Raw genomic sequence first — 26,553 nt, 5'->3', positions numbered from 1 at the left:
GGTACGTATAATCTCGAATGAGCCTCTGTTTGTAATGTGTATGCAAAAAATATAGATAGATAATTATTTGCACTAGTCCAAGTCATCTAAGACAGTAAAACAAAAGATTTAAATGTAGACCTAATTATCATAGTCAGAAACTCGCTAAAACGTTACATCACGAGATAATTGCTTTCTTTAATGACGTCTTACGCTACAAAAAGCTCCAAGCTTGTTTTTTAAAATAACTACAAAAAAAAACTAATTGTATATAATTAAAAGTGTAATTTGTTTCACTTACACTTAAGTGTCACTAAAATTACTACGTTTTTGTGATTATGCGTCGTCCCTATTGCGTTTTTAGTTTCATGTCACCAAACTATAATCAATAGACGCAACCTATTATTATTACCACATGACGAGCAAAGCTACACAAAATTAATTTCGTTCCATACATTAGTCGCCTTTCATCAATAAATCCGACGTTGATTTATTGACAGGCGCGTCCTATTCTTAACAGATTCGATATAATTTGTTAGCCAAATAATCCTGGATTTCGACCCCACAGGGTTATAAATAAAAGTTGCCAATAAAAGCATTCGAACGATTACTGAACATAAAGTCGGCAGAGCTAAATTTCACCCACATTATAGCAAATAATAGCAAACAGTAGGCATTGCGACGTCACCCTACATTCCATTCTCGATATGTTACGCCTTAAAGCCCCTTTATATCTAAATGCACAACGGGAGATTCAAAAAAACAGTATAGAAGCGTTGGGGTAGAACCGTCTCAGTAATAATGTGAATATTTATGTCGAAGGCACGTGCTGATTCGCCGTAATGGTTACACGAAATTCGCATATTGGTAATTACATTGGAATTTATTAATGTTTATTTGATCGCTATAAATCTCTTTGATAAGCTTTATGTAAATATGTGTTCACGACTCTAACTTGTATTTAATGACGCTCTCGGTACTTGCTTAACATAATGTTGTAATCAATGTTGTTCACAGATACATTTATTAAGTCTAGGTTAAACGAATCTGGTATTTTAATTGACTTTTTCTGATTTGCTCATGTATTAATATCAAAACTATACATTTAGATTATATTAACAAAACGTATCAGAAAAAAGCAATTACCTATTGTAAAAATAAAATCATATTTCTACATACTATCGGTCCTGTTTCTTACAATAATAGAAAAACTTTACTCATGATTTTTGTACAAATTGAATATAAATATCAAACCGGGAATAAATATAATATTACGACGCTTTAATAAAATATAATAGCAGTTTTTAGTTATGTTTTTGCCAAACCGTTGTGGAGCGGACAATGGCCGCTCCATAAAAGAAGCCAATCTAATCTTTAGGTGGGTTTAGTTGTAGGGTGAAATGCAGACACGATTGCCTCGGGGTTGCAGTCTACGGAACGTCTCTAAGTCTATTAAGACGACTTGCTGCGCCCCTAGGGATACAATCCGCCCGAGGACCAGACGATAGAAAAACATTTTTTACTGGGAAAACCCACCTGTGCGGATAAATTGAGAAATCTCTCCCGCTTTCATATTTCTTTCGGGAATACAGAACGAAAACAACTTGTTTCATTTCCAATATTAAAACAGACAGCCCCAGTGAAATAAAGATATCTAAAACAATAGTACGAAGTAAATGAGACTGCGGGTTCGCAATTGCAATCGGAACGCTGGTATCGCTTAGCAACGCGGACTTAACCGATACAAAGAGATCCACAGAAGTCTTATTCATCATGATTTATCGTTCCAATATCTATAAAATGAAATTGCGGATTGTAAACTGTGCTACTTTTATACGTGGACGCGACAGATGTAGGGATATTCAGCGCCTCGAGGGACGTAGGGGACGATAACAATGTTAGCGAAGTTCAGACGAGGCCGAGGGCCATCGCCGGGCCAAATTGTGACCGTAAGGCCGTCTATTTGCTCTGCTAAATTACTCTTAGGTAAACGTACCTATGTTATTAAATAAGCGTAACAAAATCACGCTATAACAATTCTTGCGTTTGACTTCTTGACGGATTACAACCGTCATAACTGTACGCTACATTAAGATGTTAAGTTATTGCGTCGCATAGTGGAATAAATCTAATTTATTATAGAAATGAGTTGTTAATCCCGGACACAAGACGGCCTAAATTGATTTAGAGTGGCTGCAACAATAATAAGAATTATATGATGTATGCGTCGCTGCAACACTCTCTGTATAATCATATTGTCACAGTGTTCTATTATTTGCTCTGTTTATTGTGTTACGTATCTATGGTGATTATTATTAATCAATAGCTGTATACGAAACTGCAATACTTAACATAAACGGGTTTACATCGATATGAATCTAAAAACATAGTATGAATTTCAGAGAGATAAATTAAACTTTAGTTATATTATTGTTAAAATTGACAGTGAGCTGAAATACGTCCAACCTTACATTGGAATTTACGATCTTCGAACAAATGTGTTATACAAATTATATCTACTTATGCGCCTCTTACTAGATAAATTAATACAAAACACTTAGATTAAGGATTGGTCTCCGCGCGAGCGCGCGCGCACCAATCCTTAATCTAAGACAAAACAGATATCCAAACGTAATAAATTATTTTGTATCATCGACCAATAAAATTTTGAGCAATGAATCCCATAAATCTTTGCTTTCATTTCACAATATTCGTCCGTGGATTGCCTTGAATGTAAAAGTTTGAAATATCTCGGTAACGTCGAATTTTTCCTACTTTTTTGATATTGATTTTTAGAAACTAACTGTAGCTACTGTGATAGAAATATGGAAGTACTCCGGGATATGAGAATTTTCAATTTGTTTGCTAGGAATATTCGTCTAAAGATTTCGGGAGTCCAATTTCAACAGTTGCGTGAAATACAATAAAACTGCCTTCCAATCTTTAAATACATCTATTTTACAGCGAATAAAATTTTGTATCCTTTTTTTAAATATACAAGGGCTTTGATAATATTTCTAGCCTAGTTAGTAATGTCTTCCAACCGAGAAAATGCAAATTCTAAAAACTCTTGAAAGTTATGCAACATTAATTTGAATTTTAACAAGTAGTAGTAGAATTATGATTTGTTGTACTATTAATAGATCTAAAATTAGGTAAGCATTTAATAATTTGAGTAAATTAATGAATTTGTTATACTCACTCCATACTCATTTATCTCTATAGAGTATTGATAAAGCAGAGCGCTTGGTGAATTACAATATGTGCTTTTACTATTATTTATTTTGTGAAATACCTCGCATTTCGGTTAATATCTATTATAATCTCTATCTAAGAACTATGTATTATTAATATAAAAACATTTTGCTAAATGTCGTCATCCATCGATAGCTAATAAGCCCGATGTTTGTCGATACATTCGACATAGCAAGAACAATACTCTTTTGTGTCAGCGGTTCACTGGCAATGCCATTGTAGCTCCGATCATGTTCTATTTTCTATTCAGTAGAAAAATATCATTTTAGTAACACAATTTTCCGTGAGCGTTATGTTTACTGAAGCTTTCTGAACCGAAATCATAATGGAATTATTTGTGTCTAATGTTGGGTTCTTTTACTGAGTTGTAAGCTAACGTTATATATAATTAAGTATGTATTGGGGTTATACCTAATAAATAAATTTGGTTTGATACAATGCATTCTTTTAATTACGATCATAATCGTTTATATCTTGAATGTAACCCATCACTTACAAAAGTAAAGGCTTAAGAAGAAAGTTTATCAAATTGTTCTTTAAATTGAACCAAATATCATTTTTTTATAAATTAATTTGACCATTAATCGTTTCGATTAATCCATCACCTTTTCAATTTATTTACAAATAGACATATAAATTGAAACAAAAAACATCTGTAAATGGTTTGAAAACAGTACTACTTAAATCATTCAACGGACACGATAATTCTACGTTCCCGACTTGACAATATCCAAGCATCAGTTATTTACGCACAAATATCATAACCACAAATTATCAAACGGACAATTTTGATTTACAGCTACCAATTAGTTTTATTAAGATGTCGATATTTCTATTTATTGAGGCAGAAGGTTTAATTAAATAAAACAACCATTTATCATGTCTCGGGAATGGAAAGTAAAATTGTATGTTAGGAAATTTATGTCGCGTCTCAATTTATCGAAAAGAATAATGGTAGAAATTGAAAGAGACAATGAGGTTATTGTTTAAATGGTCATTTTAGTTTTTAACCTACTTCAAATGGATTAGTTATAATGACTAGAATAAATTATGAATACCTTTGGTATTATATTAGTATAATACCAAATGTATACTATATGTATAATATATATGTAACGTATCTTTAGATATACGTGTAGTAGGTAATGATCACAAAACTAAATTTTAAACTTAAGAAAAACAACGGGTAACTTTACACACATTGGTAACACACTACACACTAAAGTCTTGAAAGTAGTACACCCCACTCGTGAAAGCATTAGCTCCACAACATTTCACTAAAAAACAAACAGGATCGCAATCCGCTAACGATTTCGCACAAAATCCACGCTAGCTAAACAAAGTGAACATATATCTTAACAAAAGCTCATCGCTCTTTCCTTAAGTGCGCTATCGCGGATATAAAACAATGTAGGCACAGCGTTTTGATGGCAGGCCAGACGAGGCCCACACAGTTAGGCTCAATTTTAAACAATTACTTCTGAACGAAAGGTAAATGTTTGTTCGACTTAGGCCTGGTGAATCGCCCACACGCAACCCTGACAGGTATTCATTACGCTCATGCACTGCACTCGAGCGAGATTTTAAAATGTTCCACGATCATTCCCTGGATATGTTGTCCTTTGTTTGGCGGCGTGTAATCATGTTGGGAATGCACGAGAACATTGGATAGGTATAAGTTTTACAAATTTGCCCTTGGTTACCATTTCTGCATTATATTTCACTGTCAAAAATATAAGTCTATCTAATATTCTTACTTGATACGTATACTAGAACCTTTTGTTCTTATAGTTTGTCGTTATATAAAAATGTAGACAAATAAAAACGTATATCTCTTATATATAAAAATGAATCGCAAAATGTGTTGGTAAGCGCATAACTCGAGAACGGCTGAACCGATTTCGATAATTCTTTTTTTATTATATTCCTTGAAGTACGAGGATGGTTTTTATGTAGAGAAAACGAAAATATGTACCACGGGCGAAGCCGGGGCGGACCGCTAGTACTTCATAATAATATGTTTGATATAAAACGTCATTAAACAATGTGGGGAAATCATAATGCCCAATAAAACTAGCTCATTCTTTACGATAGAGTATCAAGTGCAGGTGCACTTTATGGTTGTTTTTATTAACTTGTCATTAAATTATCGCAGTAGAAACGTTACAAAGAGCAATCGCAATTGTAACCCGCATTCAACCAGGATCCGGTTAATCTAAATGATGTATGGGTAAAACAACAATATTGACACTTTTAATACACTGTTTCCTTTCGGCAAATATTCTCAACTGGTCCTTGCGATGCCTGGGTTGACCCTGGGAAAAGGGGCGTAAAATACAATAAATGTTAGTCGGAAATAATGAATTTAGTTCTCTTAATTTTAATTGTTTTGGTATTTACGTCATACCCACGGATTCTATGGATATTTATTTATTCATAGTAACAAACAAATATGCAACAAAAAATTCCTCTTTGTAATATTAGTTGAGATATCGAAGTTTAATTCCTTTGATCTTAGAAGTTTGTTCGAAACCGAAATTAATGAAAAGGTCTGATCAAACGTTAGATTATAAATACTTTGTAAAACTAAGTTTTCCGCGATGTTGAACACGGTTTCTTAATGTTTTATACAGTATATGATCTTTTTAGAATATTTCTCTTATATTTAAAAAGTTTACGTACTACGTGTAATTATTATTCGTAAACGTTACAAAGATAATGAAATCTTAGATTGAAGAAATTGCCATGTTACATATCCTCAATTGGGTACTCTACTATAGCGAAAACCACCACGATGTCAATAAAGTAAGTATAAATTGAATACTATCAATTATATTTTAATGTACGACAATATACATTATAATCCTTCAATATAAATTAAACTCATAATTTTACATTTAACATTACAAAACTTCCTTACACAAATACTAACAACGTTCACTGAAAACAAATAACTATATACATAATATTTTTGTGCAATATTTCACACTTAAAGACTGAAAAATTCTAAAACCTTTATTCCTATCCATATTGTTACAGGAAGTGCAATAAGTAGTGAAAAGGGCCATAGCATAGAGTAGAGCATACTAAATGTTTACGAGGACTCCCGCCCACAGACGTGTATCAATCTTCACCCACGGATTACATTAAACAATTTGTTTACAAATTTAAACGCTAAGTATGGCTTGATTGTGATTTACGGTCACCTTGATTTTATATTGGATAATAAATATAATTGCTTATTTATATTCTAACGCGCCGCTTCTTTTGAGTTTTAAATCACCATTATACAGCGGTGTGCGTACGGATTTACTTTGACAAATACAAGTAGTAACGATAAATAGACATCCTTAATGGCTGTACACGGGTAGAGTAAACGGTAGAGTGAACTAGCACACTACTCTACCAGTTCTCAGTACTTACTCTATCAGTTTTAGTAGAGTAACTGTCATTCTACCACAGTGCTAGCCACTCTACTCTACCAGATTTTAGCACTCTAGGTAGAGACCAATGGTGTCCACATTAGTATAGTAAGTAGAATAGTTATTACTCTACCGTTCTGCTCTACGTACACGGGAGAAAACGTCTCTACCCCTGTACAGCGGCCATAATAGATACTATGTATGTTGGATAAATATTGAAACAAGGAAAAAAGTATATCATGTCACATCCATCCCAACAGAAAAACAAAACAAATATACGTCGATAAATGATTTTCACCATTACGAAAGATGATATATTGAAAAATGATTTTCCTGGTAATGATTTTATTATCTTACTTTAATATTAATTATACAAATGTAATTAACCGCAAAAACCTATTGTTTCTCGTTGCTTATTAACTTTTTATTATAATATTACCAGAAATTCACTGCATCGAATTTCATTCAGCAGATTGAAGTATTAATATAAATTAATTTTATACGTAACGTTAAGCGGATTGTTGGAAAGCCAAACAAATGTTAGAAACTTATTCCTTATCTAAGGAAAACAATGAGGTAGCCGAGTATAGTGGAGTAGTTCTAGTATATTCTAACTTACATATTATGATATCTTGTTTAATAGGAATTTATCATAGAATATTATGTAGTTTTCAGAAACTTTTGAACACGAAGTCACTGTATGCGACTTACATTTATATTGTAAATAAGAAATTGGTACTAATAACTAAAATAAAGTACCTACATAGACATAATAAATATTATACTTATATATGTAATATCTAATGTTTTATGTTTATGAAATAATAAAAAAAATCTCTAAAACTCTGGAAGTATAAAAAAATACATATTACATAATATACAAAATACAAAATAATTCAGTGTCATAATGAAACACATTGAAAAACCAAAATAAATAAAACTCACATGGTTAATGTTTAAGTATGGACGATTTTTACACATATAAATACCGATCGTTCTATCTTTTATCGATCGTTGTATCTTTTCATCGCACCATTAATTGTGAAAAAATTCGTACGTGTCTTTCTTGCGTTGCAAAAGATAGAATGCAGCTTCATTTCAACAAAGCTACACCGCTTATACGTTTTAGAGAACCTATTTTCTGCGGTATCCTTTATTACGACACGTGCTTCCAAACGAACTTAGAAGATTAACATTCTTTCGTCAGCCCCTACTAGTTGTCGCAAGAAACAGGGGTGTTACTATAGAAATCCGATACGCATTTGTGATTTATTAAAATATCTAAAACATCCCGGTGTTATAAATTGCACTTGGGGGAGATAAGAGTATAAGAATCGACTTACATTAAATAAATCTTCGTCATCCGGTACAGAACTTAGGTGTCGAATGCTTGATAAGGGGAATGGTCGGAAAAAATAGTTTGTAAACAAATCTTGTTTATGTTACCGCCTGGCTGAATATTCGTGTTAATATTTTAACGGTACTTTATGATAAACTTGAAGGCTGAGTATAACGACTGGTCAATTGATAAAAAGGTAAGTAGATATTATATTAGGAGGTATTACAAATATTATGTCGCTGCATTTTTATATACGTGGTACCTATAGAATATTTTTTTAAATATATGTATAAAAGCTTCCATCAGGTCTTAATTATTTAGAAAGATGTTAATGAATAAAATGCACATTATTAAAATATATTCAAACGTGGCATTACATACCAGGTTGGGTTTTTACGCGATCACAAAAAAAAATCTCTAAAAAAGTTACCGAAGTAATTAATTATTTAATTATATTTAACAACAAACATTCATCTGTAGTAATACGACTATATCTTATAGAATATCGACTGTACTTAATTAATACAAACAGGACATTCCACGAATAACGACACCTTTGATATATTATGTAGGTATAACTATGTTGGATACATGATTAGTCTTTAATTAGATAGGTATATAATATATATTATATATAGGTAATTGTAAAATATATTGTAGACTAATATTGCAAGCGTTGTGTTAAAAGCCAGAAAAATTACCAAAAAATAATGCTATAAAATGATTTGGTAATTTAAGATATTTTATATATTAAAATAATAATATATAATTAAGGGTAACTAGTTAACATATTATAATGAAATCTCACGGCTGAGTTATTTTAAACGAAGAAACTCTGCTCTACATAATTTCACTTCTGAATCGAAAAAAACAATTTTAATTATAAAGAGTTACAACGCTAGTCTATAATTTTAATGAATAATTGAACATTTGGTTGTTATTAAATCCTTGTTGCTATTCATAATTATGTAAAAGACCCTTCGTATTCGAAGCGAAGGCAACAAAAAGCGGGTACAACCGACATTTACAATTAGAGCAGCGTTCCGCCTAAAGCCGTAATTTCATACCGAACTGGCTAATTATAATTGATAATTCGCCACATTTTTTCTGCATTTTTATTAGCTTCCCTGGATGTAGGACGAAAGCGGACATAGACCGTCGTGCTCTCACATAATTACGCCCCTATCGCGCCAACCCGCACCTACTTTGCATATTTTGTTTGCACAAACATTGCTACTGTTTGACTGTTAAAATCAAGAACGGTTTCAAACTTTAAGGGATGAGCCCGGGTCCTGTAACACATGTTTTTAGCCGCCGTTATTCGATCAATTTTGCCGAGCTGTATTTTGTACCCTTGTTATAAAACTCATTAACAATATAATTGTCACATGCTTTGAGGTAGCTTAGGAGCGTCGAAACGGAACAGTTTATTAGCAATTAGCATATGTTCATTATTGTCAATAGCAATTTCGTAAGCTTGTTTACCAATACAACAAGAATAAAAATTAAAAGTGCCTTGGCAATTTAAATAAAAATTATAATACAATTCAACTAAGCGCCGATTTTTCAATCCTTGGTTAAAATTTATCCGTCCAATAAAGTATTAAACGAACATTTTAAAATGTCACCTGTAAACTGTCAAATACTGACAATTGGAATACATTTTTGAAATGGTAGTTTAATACGTTATTCGATGAATAAGTTTTAACCAAGGATTGAAAAATCAGCCCTTATAAGAATAAGGAAATTATAATTTAAAATGTGTCTTAATTAAAGATATTAATACAGGGTGTCCCACTGTTGGTATACTAAGCTCAAAGGAGGTTATAGTTTTGCATACGCTGAGTACGTAAAAAATAATTAAAAAATTCCAGATTCATTTTTTTTCAAATAGCTGAATTCTTAAAACTCTATGTATACACCCATAACAAGCGAGCCGCCCAACTTTGCCACCAGCACGTGAGCTATCGTTTAAGATTATGTTTTCATAGATAAAATGCTCATATAAGAGAAGCGGTATATGCCGGCTGCGCGAAGCTAGAGAAGAAAACATGGATTTTCAGGAAAAATTTTGCAAAAAATTTTGGACGTAATTTTTTTTTTTAAGTATTTTTTACGTGATCAGTGTATGCAAAACTACAAGTTCCTTCGCGCTTAGTATACCAATAGTGGGACACCCTGTATATTAATACATATTTATATATCTTATAAACATATTACATATTTGTGTCTCATATAGCCAAAAATAATATAAACGCCATGAAAAAAGGCGCCATATTTTATATTTGTCTCATTGTGATGTGATGATAAAGGACCTCCGCAGATTTTCGATCAAGTGAGAAAAATGTTAAGGGATTTAGTATATTCTCTTAAGAATTACATATTGTACAATCCCTTTCATAGCTCCAATATGTAGCCCTTTGACAGACATAAAAGCATTGTCCTTCTTTGTTCGAAGGATTTACGTGAGACTTAGCTTACAGATCACATGTAAAGGTTTCCACTTAAGCTTTCCTTTTTGCCGATTTTATTGCCTTATGCGATAAAACCACGTCGTAAATATGGTTATGCATTATATAATATTCGTGACATTATTTTGTAGTTTCATTGTTGAGGTTTTATATAATTACTACAACATATAATTTTCTAATTAGTATTGTCGACAATAATTATTGTGTAACGTACACATTAAGCACTTTGATTAACCACGTTTAAAATTAAATTAACTAATTCAATTCATAAACGTTAGGTAATTGTAACGAATAATATTTTTTCCTTATTTTCACACATTTATTATGCAACTGATATATTATATTTAAATCGCAGAATTAAATATTTGATCGAAAAACAATTTTTATAAGGAAGTATATCTGATACACAAATATGTAATGTTAAAACATACCTACATTATTTTAAAATCCAATCGTAAACCTAAAAGCTAAAGCTCTTATTTTGTTCATTACATGACGTTTTAGAGTTGTAGAGTCAGAGTTGTTATTTTAGAGTGTTTATTATAAAGTATTTAACATAAAGCATCTTCACAATAACCAGATAACATCCAACCAATTCTTGAAAATTAATATGATATCTTGTCAAAAAGCGAAACTTTCATTCGAGTACAACACCAAGTAATACAATTTACTGGTCGGTTCCTCACAAAGGAATCCAGGTCAGTATTTTCACTCCACTATTCCTAAGTGAATATTTGCATGACGTTAATGAACTGCTACGAGGAATGGACGATAAAAAAGTAACTCACTTCTTGTCTTCGTGGCCCGTTTTAATTAAAACGTCATAAACGACCCGCTTAATAGATTCTAAGCGAGCATTCGTAATTATATTTTTAGTTTATGATAGGTACTCTGTTTTTATGTTGTAGGATGGAAAACGAGATCTGAGATCGCTGATGCTTTAAGACTACCTATAGGTAATCTTTAAGTGTCCTACTAATATTATAAATGCGAAATTTTGTGAGGATGGATGTGTATGTTTGTTACTCTTTCACGCAAATACTACTGAACCGATTACAATGAAATTTAGCACACATATAGAGGGTAACTTGAATTAACACATAGGATAGGTTTTTTTCCCGGAAATCCTACGGGAACGGGAACTATGCGGGATTTTCTTTGAAAACGCAGGCGAAGCCGCGGGCGGAAAGCTAGTATTACATATATGTATGTAATACACATATAGATTATTGACGACGATATTTAACCGACTTAAAAAAGGAGCAGATTTTTTCTCGACTGTTTTTTTTTGCCTCTGTAACCTCGGTATTTTAGACTGGTTGAACCGATTTTGACCTTTTTTTTATTTCAAAGCTAGTGTCTGCCATACAGTGATCCCATTTGGTTTAGTTCTGACAATTTGAAGGCAGTTTTTTTATAATTATTTAGAGAACCATACGAATGCATGATATCAAATTAAGATATTCATTCTAGACAGTATTATTTTAGGATAATAAACATCTCCATATTTAAACTTTATACGGACATCCTCCGTTTTCAGCCAACCCGTTGATCCGGCACAAACACGAAAGCAGAGCTTATTAATCATAACTCAACTAGCAACTGTACAATATATTACCTACGATAGGATGTGATGTGAACAGTTGGTGCTAATGGCTTGCCTTACCCCCGGGAATCGCACTGTAATTTTATGTTCCAACAATAGCTTGTAACGATTCGAATGAAGATAACTGTCCTGTGACGTAGTGCGTAATTAAGTGTTTGATTATTCATTGTGATAATATTAATGATAGATGTAATTTTGTTTTATTGCGAATGTGGCTTGTTTTGGTTAACAAGTTGTAGGTTTTAGTGTTGCAAAAGGGTAGATATATTTTTTAATATATACTTGCATATCAGGTACTAATTTTATATTTTTCTGTTATTATGTTTATAATTTAGCTTCAAATTAATCAATAAGCAATTTAAATCGTAGCATATTATGATATCGGAAAATACCCGATAATTTTGAAGCTCTTGTGGTATTATAAGTGAAAAATCCATCATTTTTAACTTACTAGACTTTTACTGAGAACTTACATAATATCAGCGTGTAAAAATATTTTTATATTGATGAAAATCTTAACACGAAAGTCATAATATTATGTACATTGCCGTTAATTGTGTTGACAAGGGTAATAGCTTGAATTAAGATATTGATACAAGGTAATTGATACAGACGGGAAAGGATTAAAATCGATATTCGATATGTATCCGCTTTTGACAAAAAGTCAAACTTAAGAAGCAAAATACTGAGATTTTTTTTTATTTGATAGTGTGATACAATAAATTAATGAATTACTTACTCATTTATTTTTCCAATAGGTAGGTGTCCTAATTACCAAAAATCCTTGATGTATTTTATTGTATTTTTTAGGAATTTTAGCAATTATGATTATTAATTACAAAAATTTACGTAATTATTATTGGATAAAGTTGCTATTGCATAAAAAGAAAACCTAAAAAATATCCCTGTTTCCGCCCGGGATCGAACCGGGGACCTTGTGCGTGTGAAGCACACGTGATAACCACTACACTACGGAAACTTGTTTAACATGGTTCAAATAATAATACTTATTTAACTTTTAAGGTGCATTATGCAGTAAGTGCCTTTCTAATTTCAAAATATCTTACTTCTTTTTTATTTCAATGTAGCCTTTTTTTCTGCAGTGTAAATAAAACCACAGATTATTAAATAATATTAAACTTTTGCTTTTCTTCCTCACACGTTCTTCTTAGACTGGTTCTGTAAATATTCCATAGCAGCCATAATGCAAAGATTGCAACGTATATTTCAGAATCGTATCGACATACACTTAACCGCACCTAAGAAAAGCCTTGAGCTATTTGCAGGAAGTGCCACGACTGCCGAAAATAGTGCAGACTTTACAAGCATAATAGGAAGCCCATCAGAACATTATTCAAAGGGTGTTATAACCTCGCTTAGACCTTCCACGATGTGTGATGACACGGCTATCGCGCCCTAGATCTTGCCTAGATGAGCGTTTTATTAGCGGGCTGAGGGTCTGTGTTATTAGAAAAGTTTAAATGCTCACACTATTTTATGGTTGAGCGTTTTATAATAGGAATGTTACCGTTTCAGAATAATATTTTGTTATATTAGGGGTGGGATTTGGTCTTGATTTAATAAAAACTGTATGGGAATGTATTTGGTAAATATAATTTACATGTTTAAACCTGATTCCGTACAAAGCAAAGTCTTCGAATACCAAAACCCTGCTTGTAATTTGTTACTAAGTAGTTTGTACATTTATCATAAATAATTATGAAAATTGAATGCTAAACCGGTATTCCAGGAAACTTCCTAAGTACAAAACAAATTGCAGCGAAATACAAAACGCATTTACCTGCATTGTAATAAATTTGTTCCACTAAATAGTTGGTTCACGATATGGTAATAAGTGCCGTGATAGTAGAACTTGGATGATAAAGCGGCGAATTTTATATATAATTTTATGTCGGATGAAACATTGGCACAAAACAAGTAGGCTACGTAACAGCTGCTAGTAACGACATCACGCGAGAAAGCAATATATTGGGAGAAAAGACGCCATTTTCGTCGAACAACTTATAAATAACATGCGTAAATTATTATGATTGAGTTTAGGATTATGAGCTTTTTATTGAGGAAGAATGCGCGGAATCAGGTTGTTTTTTTATGAGATTGGGGAATACAGGAGGTTGCTGTGGATATATAAATAGTGTGAGAAATAACTTCAACGGAATTGCTCATAAACTTATGCATAGTTAAGTTTTTGGAATAATAGTTTATGAAAATGGTCTACATTTTCATAAACGACGGGTCTTGATGTCAGAGACGTGAGACCTGTATTTTCCGGAACGTAAAAAACGTAGAGCACAGAATAAAGCTAGAGATAGTTTTAATGTTTGTCGATAATATGTTTATGAAGCCATAAAATGCAAATATAATTTAATTGAATGTAATCGACATTTCGTCGTTAACCCTTAAATTGTCACCCCTAGATAACTTGTGTGTATGTATAAAATGACGTTTTGGCGGGATTCACTTAAACACTCAACACTTTAAATTACTTTATTTTTACTTTAACACAATATTACACAAGTTACACAAGATCCACAAGATACACAAGGCCGATAATCGACATGAAATTTCTTATACGTATTCAACAAAACATTTCGCTAGTGCGATGCAAATCTAAAGTGTCGCCATCTATTGGTAACTTATGAAACTAATTGTCGTAACTTGACATATTAAAACATAATTAGACATTCCGCCCACCAAGGACTAGTCCGTAACAAAAAAAAACAACTAAAAAATACCTCTAAACAAAACAAAAAATAACTTAACAAAACGTAACCGCCCACCGTGATACATCAACGTAGTGGCGTTAAACTAGTAACAAAACAAAATACATCTGACACTTCAGTCAACTGACCTTCTAGATTTAACAATCTTATAAGATATTCTTCTATTAACTAATCATTTTATTTAGGCAAAACACTAATTTTACTCAACGGTCGTTTTAAATATCCATTCTTACACTTTATCGTTACAACGCGAGTTATATTATCTGATCCAATATGTTTGTTTACAATTTTTCCTAAAATCCATTTAGAAGGTGGAACGTTATCATCTCTAATTATACAAATATCATTAATATTAGGTTCTTCTAATTTCGAATTCCATTTATACCTCTGATTTAAAGTAACCAAATATTCTTTCGACCATCTACGCCAAAAATTATTTACCATTTTTTGAATAACATTCCATCTTTCTAATTTATTTATATTACAATCATCATAATTACGATCACTTATATTTATAACCGGTTCACCTATTAAAAAATGACCTGGGGTCAGTGGGAGAGGGTCATCCGCTTCACTACTAATAACAGAAATTGGCCTAGAATTAAGACATGCTTCGATCTGTGATAGTACTGTAGCTAATTCCTCATACGTTAAAATACTGTCACCTATGACCCGTTTCAAATGGTTCTTAGCACAACGCACTCCGGCCTCCCATATCCCTCCAAAATTAGGTGATTGCGGCGGTATAAAATGCCACGTCGTAAATTCCAATGTAAGAAGTTCCGCAATTTCATTAGGTAAATTAGATTTAGCAGAGTCAAACATTTCTCTTAAATGTTTGTCCGCACCAACAAAGTTTGTGCCATTATCGCTGAACAAATCCTGGCAACGTCCACGTCTAGACGTAAAGCGTCTAAAAGCGGCGATAAATCCCTTAGCGGTTAAATCAGTTACAGCCTCAATATGTATAGCCCTTGTGACCATACAGACGAAAAGACAAATGTAGCCTTTATAAGACTTTGCCCCTCGACCTGGAGAAAACTTAATATTGACTGGGCCTGCATAATCAACACCAGTTGCCGTAAATGGCTTGCAAGGCTTCAGTCTAGTATCTGGAAGCTGTCCCATTAACTGCACTCTCGCTGCTTTCGAATATCGTAAGCACGTGAGGCACTTCCTATAATATTGTTTTACTAGATCCCTACAGCGTACTATCCAATATTTTGTCCGAATGTAATTCATCATGATTTGCGGTCCACCGTGCAAAGTTTTTTGGTGAGCATCCGATATTAACAACTGGGTAAGATGAGACTTAGCTGGCATAATAATCGGGTGCTTCGTGTTATGGTTTGCGTGAGCCTTATCAATCCTACCACCGACTCTTAATATTCCATTTCGATCTAAAATGGGACAAAGAGTACGAAGGGGACTTCTCTTCGGTATATCCTTTTTATTCTCTAAATCCTTGATCTCTTCATCAAACGCAATTCTTTGAATCTGTTTAATACATCTCTCTAATGTTTCATTCATTTCATTTACTGTTACAAACTTCGGCAAAATTTTTCTTTCATCCTTCTTCAGTAATATTCTTCGACAATAAGAAATAACCTTTAGCATTTTAGTCAAATTAGAAAATTTTAACCATTCAAAATCTTCAATTTTATCTTGTTTTACTATTAATGATACTTGTCTTCTTTCTTCATCTGTATCTACTATCTCTGGATTTTTCATTTCAATGTTTCTGTTCTTCAACCATTCCGGTCCGTACCACCATAGTGAATGAGAAAGTAATTCAGTTGGAGTCAAACCTCTTGAGGCACAATCAGAAGGATTGGCTTCGGTTGAAACATGACCCCATTGATCATAATCCATAATAGTTAAAATCTCTGATACCCGATTACTTACAAATGTTGTCCATTTGCTTGCACCGCCCTTCAACCATGCTAAAACGATTGTAGAATCAGTCCATCCGTAAATGTTATCTTTGCACACCTTCATCACTTGAGATACTTCGTTCACAAGTTTCGCAGCAAGCACAGCTCCACATAACTCTAAACGAGGTATAGAAACTTCCTTCTCTATAGGTGCTACTTTTGTTTTAGCTGATACTAACCTGACATGTATGGATTCATCGTTATTGATGACTCTTATAAAAACTGCAGCAGCATAAGCAGATCTTGACGCGTCTGAAAAGACATGTAGTTCAACATGACTTTGACTAGTGCAACAAATCCACCGTGGTATTTCTACTCGTTGAATGTCCTTGCATTGCTGTCGTATATTAAGCCACATTTCGTTCAAATCTTCAGGTAATGCATCATCCTAATCTAAATGCGCCTTCCATATTTTTTGAATAAATAATTTGGCAACAATGATTACTGGTGCAATCCAACCCATTGGATCAAACATTTGAGCAATATTAGATAAAACTTGTCTTTTCGTGACTGGAAATTTTATCTCCGGTAAATTAATTGTATAAACAAATCTATCTGAACTACGATTCCATGAAATTCCTAAAACTTTTACCATATTATCAACCTTAATTAGCATAGATTCTTCTTTTTCTTTATTATCTTCTCCAATATATTTTAATAATTCCTTACAATTAGAACTCCATTTTTGAAGTGTAAATCCTCCAGATTTCATTAATTTGTTCATTTCATTGTAAATAATTTTAGCTTCTTGTAATGTATCACAACCTGTCATTAGATCATCAATATAATAATCATTTTTAGTAATTTCTGATGCTACTGGAAATTTAAGTTTCTCATCTTCTGCTAAACGTTGTAAAGTTTTAACAGCAAGATATGGTGCACACGCGGTTCCAAATGTTAGAGTGAGCAATTTAAAATGTTTAATTGGTTGATCCGGTAAAGTTCTCCATAAAATTCTCTGAAAATTTGTCTGTCCTGGATTAATACGTACTTGACGGTACATTTTAACAAGATCAGCCACTATACAAATGGGATGGGTTCTCCACCTCATTAATATATGTCTGAGATCTTGTTGGATTTTTGGTCCAATCATAAGATCATCATTTAATGACACATTATTTGTTCCCTTACTAGAAGCATTAAAAACTACACGAACCTTTGTCGTATCTTTATCCTCCCGTACAACAGCATGATGCGGAAGATAGACAGCCGTTGGATTATCTAAATCATCTTCTTCGACTAAAGACATATGATTAAGAACTAAGTACTCTTCTATTACTCGTCTATATTCCTCATATAATTTAGAATTATTCTTAAGCCTTCTTTCTAAAGCGAATAATCTATTCTTAGCTATATCCATCGATTCTCCATACTGGCACTCAGGATCCTTATTTTTAAATGGCAATGTAACAACATACCTTCCATCTCGATTTCTTACAGTTGATTTTTCATATAACTCTTCACACAATTGTTCCTCTCTTGTAAATTTCTTAACAATCATATCTGGTTCAGCTTCTAATTCCCAAAAACGCTTCAAAAAATCATCGTTAGTTCTAACCTGTAAATGAAAACTGTTAGCCTTATATTTATCTGAAAGTGAATCAGATACCTTGCCCGATAAAACCCAACCCAAGGCCGTATTCTGCGCTATTAAATTTCCCTTGGGTTGTTTCATCATACCTGTTAATAAAATCTCAGCATAAACTTCTGCCCCTAATAAAACATCAATCTTACCTGGTGTTGCATAACCTGGGTCCGCTAATTCTACATTCTCGAGTTCGAGCCATTTAGGAGCATCTAATTTCACACATGGAAGCATAGACGTAAGTGAAGTTAATACATAAGCCTTAACATTAATAGAAAATTCTGAGTTATGACGCGATTTTAAACATAGGGTTACTACATGTTTAATATGCATTTGACCATCTCCCAGACCTGATACTAAACTATTAACAGATGTACGTTTAAGACCGAGTAACTGAACAGTTGCTTCAGTTACAAAAGACGCTTGCGAGCCTTGGTCCAACAATGCTCGTACCATAAATAAGTTACCATTATTTGACTGAGCCTTAAGTAGTGTCGTAGCTAGCAGAACATGATAGCTTTTATGCTCTCTTTTGGCAAAATTTGCCACAATCTTTGATTCTACTAGCGTAGACGAAGTTTTATTCTCAATCCCATCATTTTCTTCTTGTGTCCTTTGAGTGTTTTCAATGAATCCTGTCTTCTCTAAATGCAACATAGTATTATGTCTACGTCCGCATTTCTTGCAACAAATTGATTGTCGACATTTACTTACAATATGTGTAGGTTGCAAACAATTAAAACATAAGCCCTTACTCTGTACGTGATTTCTTCGTTCTTCTACTGTTTGCTTCTTAAACTGTGTGCATGCATTTATATAATGATTATCACCACAAACTGAACATACATTCTCTGTCTTCTTATTCTGTAGGATAGCTCCGTGAAAAGAACTTTTAACCAATTGCCTTTTTTGTGACGTCTCATGTCTCATAGGTTGCTTTCCAGAATCTACCATCTCCAAACTCCGAAATCTTGCTTCTAAAAAATCCACTAACTGTGACCAAGTTGGCAATTCATCGGCACATGACATGCTTATCTGATTCTCCCATAGTTTATGTGATTGTACATCGAGCTTTGAAACCACCAAATAAATTACAATTGCATCCCAAGTTGCTGTTGGTATTCCCATATTATTTAGCGCTTGTAATACTGATGTAGTTGTGTCCAGAAGTTGCTTTATCGCTTGTGCAGATTCAATATTAATTTGTTTTTGTCCAAATAATTTTTTAAGAACAGCATTTAAATTATATCTTTTATTATTGTATCGTTTTGTTAATTGGTTCCAAGCCTCTTGGTAGTTTTTATCAACAGTAGCAAAATTTCTTAATAAATTCTCAGGTTCTCCCGAGACACTACTCTTTAAATAATGCATCTTTTGCACCGGTGATAATTTTTCGTTATTATGAATTAGCGACAAAAACATATCATAGAATGTCTGCCACTCCTCATATTTGCCCGAAAATGTTGGCAAATGTATTCTTGGTAGTTTTACATCGTCACTTGTCATCGTATTAATTGATGTTGATATCGGATTATTGGGCACTTCTTCAAATTTTTCTTTTAGTTCAGTCATATGGTCTATGTAAATTTCTTCAAACTTGTCATAATCGTCTTCCATAAAATATGTCAAGGATTCTCGTTGTTCCGATGTTACTATTTGAATTAGCTCTGTATGATTCCGTTTAAATTCCAAATAAAAATCTTCCAAATTTTTTATTCTAGTTTCCAAATACTGTTTAGTGATTCTACTTTTCGGACTCTTCCTAAAATTTTGTTGTGCCTTTTCTAATCTAAGTAACAAATCCGCTTGACTTTTAATTAATTTTGAAGCCATTTTAGTTTAAATATTAATAATTTAGTTTTATAAATTTTTCTTCTAAAATTATCAAAGTCTCAATGATCTTCCAAGTCTATAGAATAATCCAGAAATTTCTTCAAAGTCCATATAATAAATTCTCAAAATTTTCCAAGTCCTTAGAATAAAATCTCAAATATTTTCCAAGTCCATATAATAAACTATCAGATTTTTACAAGTCCTTAGAATAAAATCTCAAATATTTTCTAAGTCCATATAATAAAGTATCAGATTTTTACAAGTCCTTAGAATAAAATCCCAAATATTTTTCCAAGTCTTTCAAAGTCCAAAGTCCATCTTAGGTTTCGGCACCATGTATAAAATGACGTTTTGGCGGGATTCACTTAAACACTCAACACTTTAAATTACTTTATTTTTACTTTAACACAATATTACACAAGTTACACAAGATCCACAAGATACACAAGGCCGATAATCGACATGAAATTTCTTATACGTATTCAACAAAACATTTCGCTAGTGCGATGCAAATCTAAAGTGTCGCCATCTATTGGTAACTTATGAAACTAATTGTCGTAACTTGACATATTAAAACATAATTAGACAGTGTATAATGTCAAAATTTGGAGGATGTGTTGGAATTAGGATAGAAAAGAGGAAAATGAAAAAAAAAAATTAAAAATTTTATTTTTTTCTATGGTTTTCACTATGTCACATAAAACGGACATTGCCAATTATATGTACATGTTCGAATCGTCACATATAACGGACATTGCACATTATTCCTGCAACCGTGGTACATGAATACAATGCACATTTTCAGCTCTGTAACTCAAAATTGTTATCAAATTATAATAATGATCGATCTAGTATAAGCTTTTCAAACGTCTGTCTTAAAATATTGGTTAAAACTTTAAAGATATTGTTAAAAATAATGGATTTTAAAAAACGACACTACCAAAAATCACAGCCTAAGAATATGCTAAGAATGGGAATAGAAATAGTATTTCATAGCCTGAGAACTTATCTAATACACCAAAAAAGTCCTCCTCCCATTCACTAAATTGTACAGATTGAAATGTGTTTGCTTCATCGTACGCAAAGAAGTCGTATATACCATGCCTGAAGTACCAAAACAAACACAAAATTTAATTCGCTTTTTTTTTTGGATTCTTTGACATATATATCCATTTGTTGCCAGTTTTTTAATTTGTAAGGTATTATTATTTAAATTTTCAAACATTAGGTGGTATTTCTGGTAAGTAACAGTAAATGGTTAACACTGTTATCATAGCGAAATCACTCCCGTAGGTCTACATTTCCATCGAAATCGTCATCTCAACTCAATACCAGACTCTTCAGCTTCCGCCAGAGGTAGTGAGGGAATTTTTTATTGTTTGCTTAGTCATGCTATAAAACATAATAAAAATAGAGAAAAATATATCAAAATGAAGACGTTGAAAATGGAGGGCCCTATTGGCAACGTCCGTTACATAGGACATGTGAAGAATACCCTAGTGTATACTCCAAGTTGTCAACGTCCGTTTTATAGGACATCATAAATAAACTAAGATTTTTATTCCAAATATTGTAAAATATGTAAAAATTATGTCAAAATACTATACTTACAATCGTATTCTAACTAATAATATAACGTTATAAGCAAAATAGCCAAAATATTTACAGTTATTACCAATTTTATCAGGAGAGTCAAAAGATCCGTTTTTTGCAAATTTCAAATGGTCACCATTCGCGACTGTACTTCGCTTCGCTAATGAAACCTGCATGTACGCGAAGGACATAGCTAGTACCTTCCCAATATACCAATTGGAAATGCCTAGGTTAACTGTAACAGCGCCAGCATGTGTGTAAATACTATGTCCTTTAAAACGGACGAAATCAATTTAAGGGTTAAAATGCATCTATTACTCGTAATAAGCTATGTACCCTATAAAATCTAGTCTCTATTTTTATTGCTTTGCGGCTTTCCTTTGAGAATAATCTGATAAATTTATTACTTATAGATACGTTTAATTGATAAGAATGAACACGAAAATACTTATACTTAAAACGTAATGAATATATTTATTAAATATTCGAAATTGTGAAAATATTAAATCATCAAAAAATAAACTAGACACTTGTTTCCGCCCGGGATCGAACCGTGGACCTTGTGCGTGTGAAGCACACGTGATAACCGCTACACTACGGAAACTTACTTCTCTAAATCGAAATTTATATTTTAATATTTTTCAGAGAATGTATCTGATAATAACTTTCTAATTATGACGTCATTCTCTACCCATTCTTCAAAATATCGATGCACAAATTGAAAAATATAATCTTGCTAATAATGATATCTTTCTCTACTCCTGCATCGAATTATCGACGCACAAATTGAAACCTGCTCCAAATATCCTTCTATTTCCATTAAATTATGCACAAATCCAGTCGGCACTATTATTGTTTATTATGCCTAGCTCTAGTTTGTGTTTCATCGTGAATATTCGTGATTTGCGGCTCGCTAACTGTCAAAACAATGTAACCACAAACATGGCATTTTCTGGCGTGTTGCATACAACATTTTACAAGCAATCCAATTATTTTTAATGTACATACAATGCTGCATTATACAGCGACATCACGACAATATATTATTGGTAACATGATTATAATAAATACGTTATGGCATGGTGATGGATATTGTATTAATTCCAGCGGTATAACTTAGAACGAGGGTAGAATCGTATGGGATTTTTCTTTAGGGATAATACGAGGGTCAGAGTCTGATTGTTTGTGAATTCTCTTAGTTCAAGCTCTTCATTGTATTTTTTTTGTGTGCCATTTGACTACGACTTTCACAAGACGTTCTAACGTTGTGTATGGAAAAGTATGTAGGGATACATGTATATAGATTTAAAAAGCCTCTCAATCACTAGACCAAAGTCGAATTAGGGATAAGACATATCCAAGCTGCAAGCGAATCTACCTTGTTTCTAATGATAATGGAACTTTCGAGTGACTGTAACCCAACATTAATTCAACTCGCACTTTAACCTAATGGCGTCGGTTTTGCTAATTGCGCGTTAGAATAATTATATTGTGTCACGCGTACACGCATATTTTAATGGATTTTACGCATTAATATCGCGGAGTCACGTGGTGGCACTAATTGGATCCACCTAAAACTAATGTAACTGTAATTCGGAGGCATTTGTTACGGGTTTATTGTGCCTAATATTTAGCTTTGGAGCAGATGTAATGTTTCATGGCAAGAAGTAATTAAACGGGTTAATAATTATGAGCTATTGTGTTGAATGTAGTCGCTGTTCGTTGTTGTTTATTAGCGTGGGTAAACCCACCGAAATTTTTAAATTTTGAAGGTAACTTGCGAACTTAGTAAAGCGAACTTTTTAAATACCTGTTTTTCATCTCAGTTTAACTGGAGAATAAAATTATTACATTAATTCAATACCAAAAGGAGATTAATTTACATTGGTGTTTAAAATATTGAATAAAATAGGTAACATTTTAAATGATTGTAGAGTTTCTCGCATTGAATAATTTAAAATATCAATCAGTTTTCAATAAATTTCTTATAATTGGTACTTTAAGGCCGAACAAATATTCACTTTGAATAAAACATACATCAGACGAGTGAAAAGTATACCTACACAGAAAATTCGCAGTCGAAAACTGAAATATGATAAATAAAACTCATCAACATCGTCCTATTATGAATGATACAAAAAATTCAGGATCTTACAATCTCCAATTCAGAAAGCCTCAATTGGAGTGGAAAAATAATGAAATCGTTGTACCAATTGCATTAATTCGGCTGCATAAAAATCAGCCAATTATTCAAATATACGAGTGCCGTGAACCGAAGTCTGTAGCGATGAATATTAATTGTTTTTCATCTGGAAAAAAATCAAATAAAAGCCAATCCATTCTTTGCGACCAAGTCATTGCTTGACTAGATAGATCTCCATTCATTTTAAATTAAATTGCAAATTGAACAGTTAGATATAACTTTGCAATCAATTTAATTATTCTTTGTTGATTTTATTTTGTATGAATATTTTTATCCTTATTGAAGAACTGGCTTTAATAAATAATTTATGTTTCGATGAAGCTCTCGAATTTTTGATGAAATATTGTGTAGATAGATTGAAATAGAAATTGAATATGACATTGAATCAATTAGGAAACTATCAACTGCAATAATGTTCGCGTAGAAATACTTATAAACTATAGGTACTGTATTTAATACCCGATACTAATTAGAGCTAATAAAATCAAATTATATTATGACATAATTATAAAACAACATTTTGATAACAAATTGGGTATAAATATAGTAATTTAATCATATTTTCATTATTTTCTAGGTTTTTTAATGAATACATAAGCCTGTCGAGGTATTTGTGAATGTGGTATATGTGGACTTAGCTTAGCCGTGGAAAATGGCGGCTTACGCGCTTTCCTCGGCCGAGCTAATCAGCCTCGCGCGGAAAATAATTCGCAATCGCTACTCGCTCTGTATGGATTAAATATGCATTTTTTTGAATCTATTATTTTATAGCGTACAATGTCAAAACATGTTATTTTAAAACCAAATGTGAAATATTATTATTTACTATAGTAATTAATAATAATAATCATTTGATAGAGAAGTCTACCCATATTGTCTACATACAACAGTCCAAACTGACCCTTGATTTTATCTCTCCTTCTGCTTACCTTCAAAACATTCATTTTTTTCAATCTAAAAGATAATAATAAATACTTCAGTAAACAAATAATACCTGAAATGATTAAAACGTTCAATACATTGTATAGGTCGAAAACACACATTGAAACAATCATGGCTGTCAGGAACGGAAGGGTGCATATCAAATCGGTCAGTGTATGTCAGAACAGATGCTGCGGATTCGCATATTGAAATGCAAAATTAATACTGGTAATTGTTAGTTATTATTTATGTCTGTATCAAACTTGAGTTGAGTGTGGATATTGTGTGAACGTTACGCTTAAGTATTAGATATAAAATGATTCATTGTAGATGCCTCCACCGCTCTTGATAAAAACTTCTTGACATATAGGGTTGATGAAATTCTGCTACAAATAAAATTAAACCTGTTAGAGAGTTTTAAGTAAACCCCATAGATGCACACAAATTAAACTTTTCTATTTATAATATTAGTGCAGAAAACCAGCGGAAGACAAATACTGCCTCTGGGATCAATGGTTTAACTGGGTGCCAGTAAAACTCAAAATCGGTCCAGCCATTCTAGAAGAATTGGAATGGATTACCTTTTATGTTCAATAATTAATTTTTCTTTATGTTCTCTTTATTCAATTAGTAGGTACTTATAACAAATTATCAATTTAAAACATTATCATCAGACACTTTATTTACTTGTATAAAACTGAGAGAAAATACCTTGTTTAAAAATTATTTCCTTTAATTATTTGCGTAGAATTTATTTCTATTGAAGCAGCGAGAACTTTTATATCGTTTAGTTCTAGCGGAAAAGCTTTTTCGAGTTCAGGTCAAACAAAAAGTTGACATCTCGGTTACAGACTGTTTGTACTATTTTTTTCTAGAAGGATCGATTCGGAGTTTTCTAGTTGACATTTTCTTATTTATTGAAGACTAGCTTTCCACCCGCAGCTTCGCCCGCGCAGTCAAAGAAAAACCCGCATAGTTCCCGTTCCCGTGGGATTTCCGGGATAAAACCTACCCTATTTCCCGGGATAAAGTAGCCTATGTCCTTTCTCGGGTATCAAAATATCTCTATACCAAATTTCATGCAAATTGGTTCAGTAGTTAAGGCGTGATTGAGTAACAGACAGACAGACAGAGTTACTTTCGCATTTATAATATTAGTATGGATTTAATAAATTTGGCTAATGAAACGTACTTTTTTATTTTAGTGTGAAAATCAAATAAAAATTAAAGATAACTGAATAATCTTGTAATAAACATTATGCATAGATCGTGCACAGTGAAAATGAAAAACACAAAATACTACTATGGCATAATAATAACTATCATTAAAATAGGTATCTACAATACCAAACAAAATAGTTTCTCACTTATAATACCACAAGAGCTTCAAAATTATCGGGTATTTTCCGATAGGTTCGTTGCAAACAAATGAAGGAGTCAAGTTTTTAGTCAAGGTTAAAAAATCACGAGCGCGAAGCGCGAGTGATTTTTCCTAAAAAACTTGACGACTTTATTTGTTTGCAGGGAACCTTGAGGGAAATGCCAGATAATTTTGAAGCTCGTGTGGTATTCGGGAGATTATTTTTCCGTCCCAAATGTCGGCAAATAATTTCACAATTGAATTGAACCTGTCAGTTTGACGTCAACGACCAGAGAAAATTTTCAAAA

General features: G+C 32.6%; 2 protein-coding genes and 2 non-coding genes across 4 annotated transcripts in view; all 4 read right to left on the bottom strand.

The window, feature by feature from the left end:
* Nucleotides 1-12,978: 12,978 nt before the first annotated feature.
* Nucleotides 12,979-13,051, bottom strand: TRNAV-CAC (transfer RNA valine (anticodon CAC)). Its single transcript has one exon. It is a non-coding gene; the product is annotated as a tRNA-Val (tRNA).
* A 1,942-nt stretch (nt 13,052-14,993) lies between these two features.
* LOC149487111 (uncharacterized) lies at nt 14,994-17,108 on the bottom strand. Its single transcript, XM_089697359.1, has one exon. It carries the CDS (start codon nt 17,106-17,108, stop codon nt 14,994-14,996), a length of 2,115 nt encoding a protein of 704 aa, XP_089553485.1.
* Nucleotides 17,109-17,138: 30 nt separating this feature from the next.
* LOC149487109 (uncharacterized) overlaps nt 17,139-26,553 on the bottom strand; it is a 46,995-nt gene continuing 37,580 nt past the window's right edge. The window contains exons 2-4 of the mRNA XM_089697358.1: nt 24,866-24,885; nt 23,092-23,172; nt 17,139-20,171 (exon numbers count right to left, since the gene is read on the bottom strand). Of these exons, the coding sequence (XP_089553484.1) occupies nt 17,139-20,171; nt 23,092-23,172; nt 24,866-24,885 (3,134 nt within the window). The remainder of the gene's footprint in view (nt 20,172-23,091; nt 23,173-24,865; nt 24,886-26,553) is intronic.
* TRNAV-CAC (transfer RNA valine (anticodon CAC)) lies at nt 22,293-22,365 on the bottom strand. Its single transcript has one exon. It is a non-coding gene; the product is annotated as a tRNA-Val (tRNA).

This window comes from Colias philodice, chromosome 7, assembly GCF_061535455.1.
Source record: "Colias philodice isolate Cphi_HAF_F1 chromosome 7, ilColPhil1 Martin Lab GWU primary, whole genome shotgun sequence".
In the NCBI taxonomy this organism is placed as follows: Eukaryota; Metazoa; Arthropoda; class Insecta; order Lepidoptera; family Pieridae; genus Colias; species Colias philodice.
This window is presented reverse-complemented; position numbering and strand designations above follow the sequence as displayed.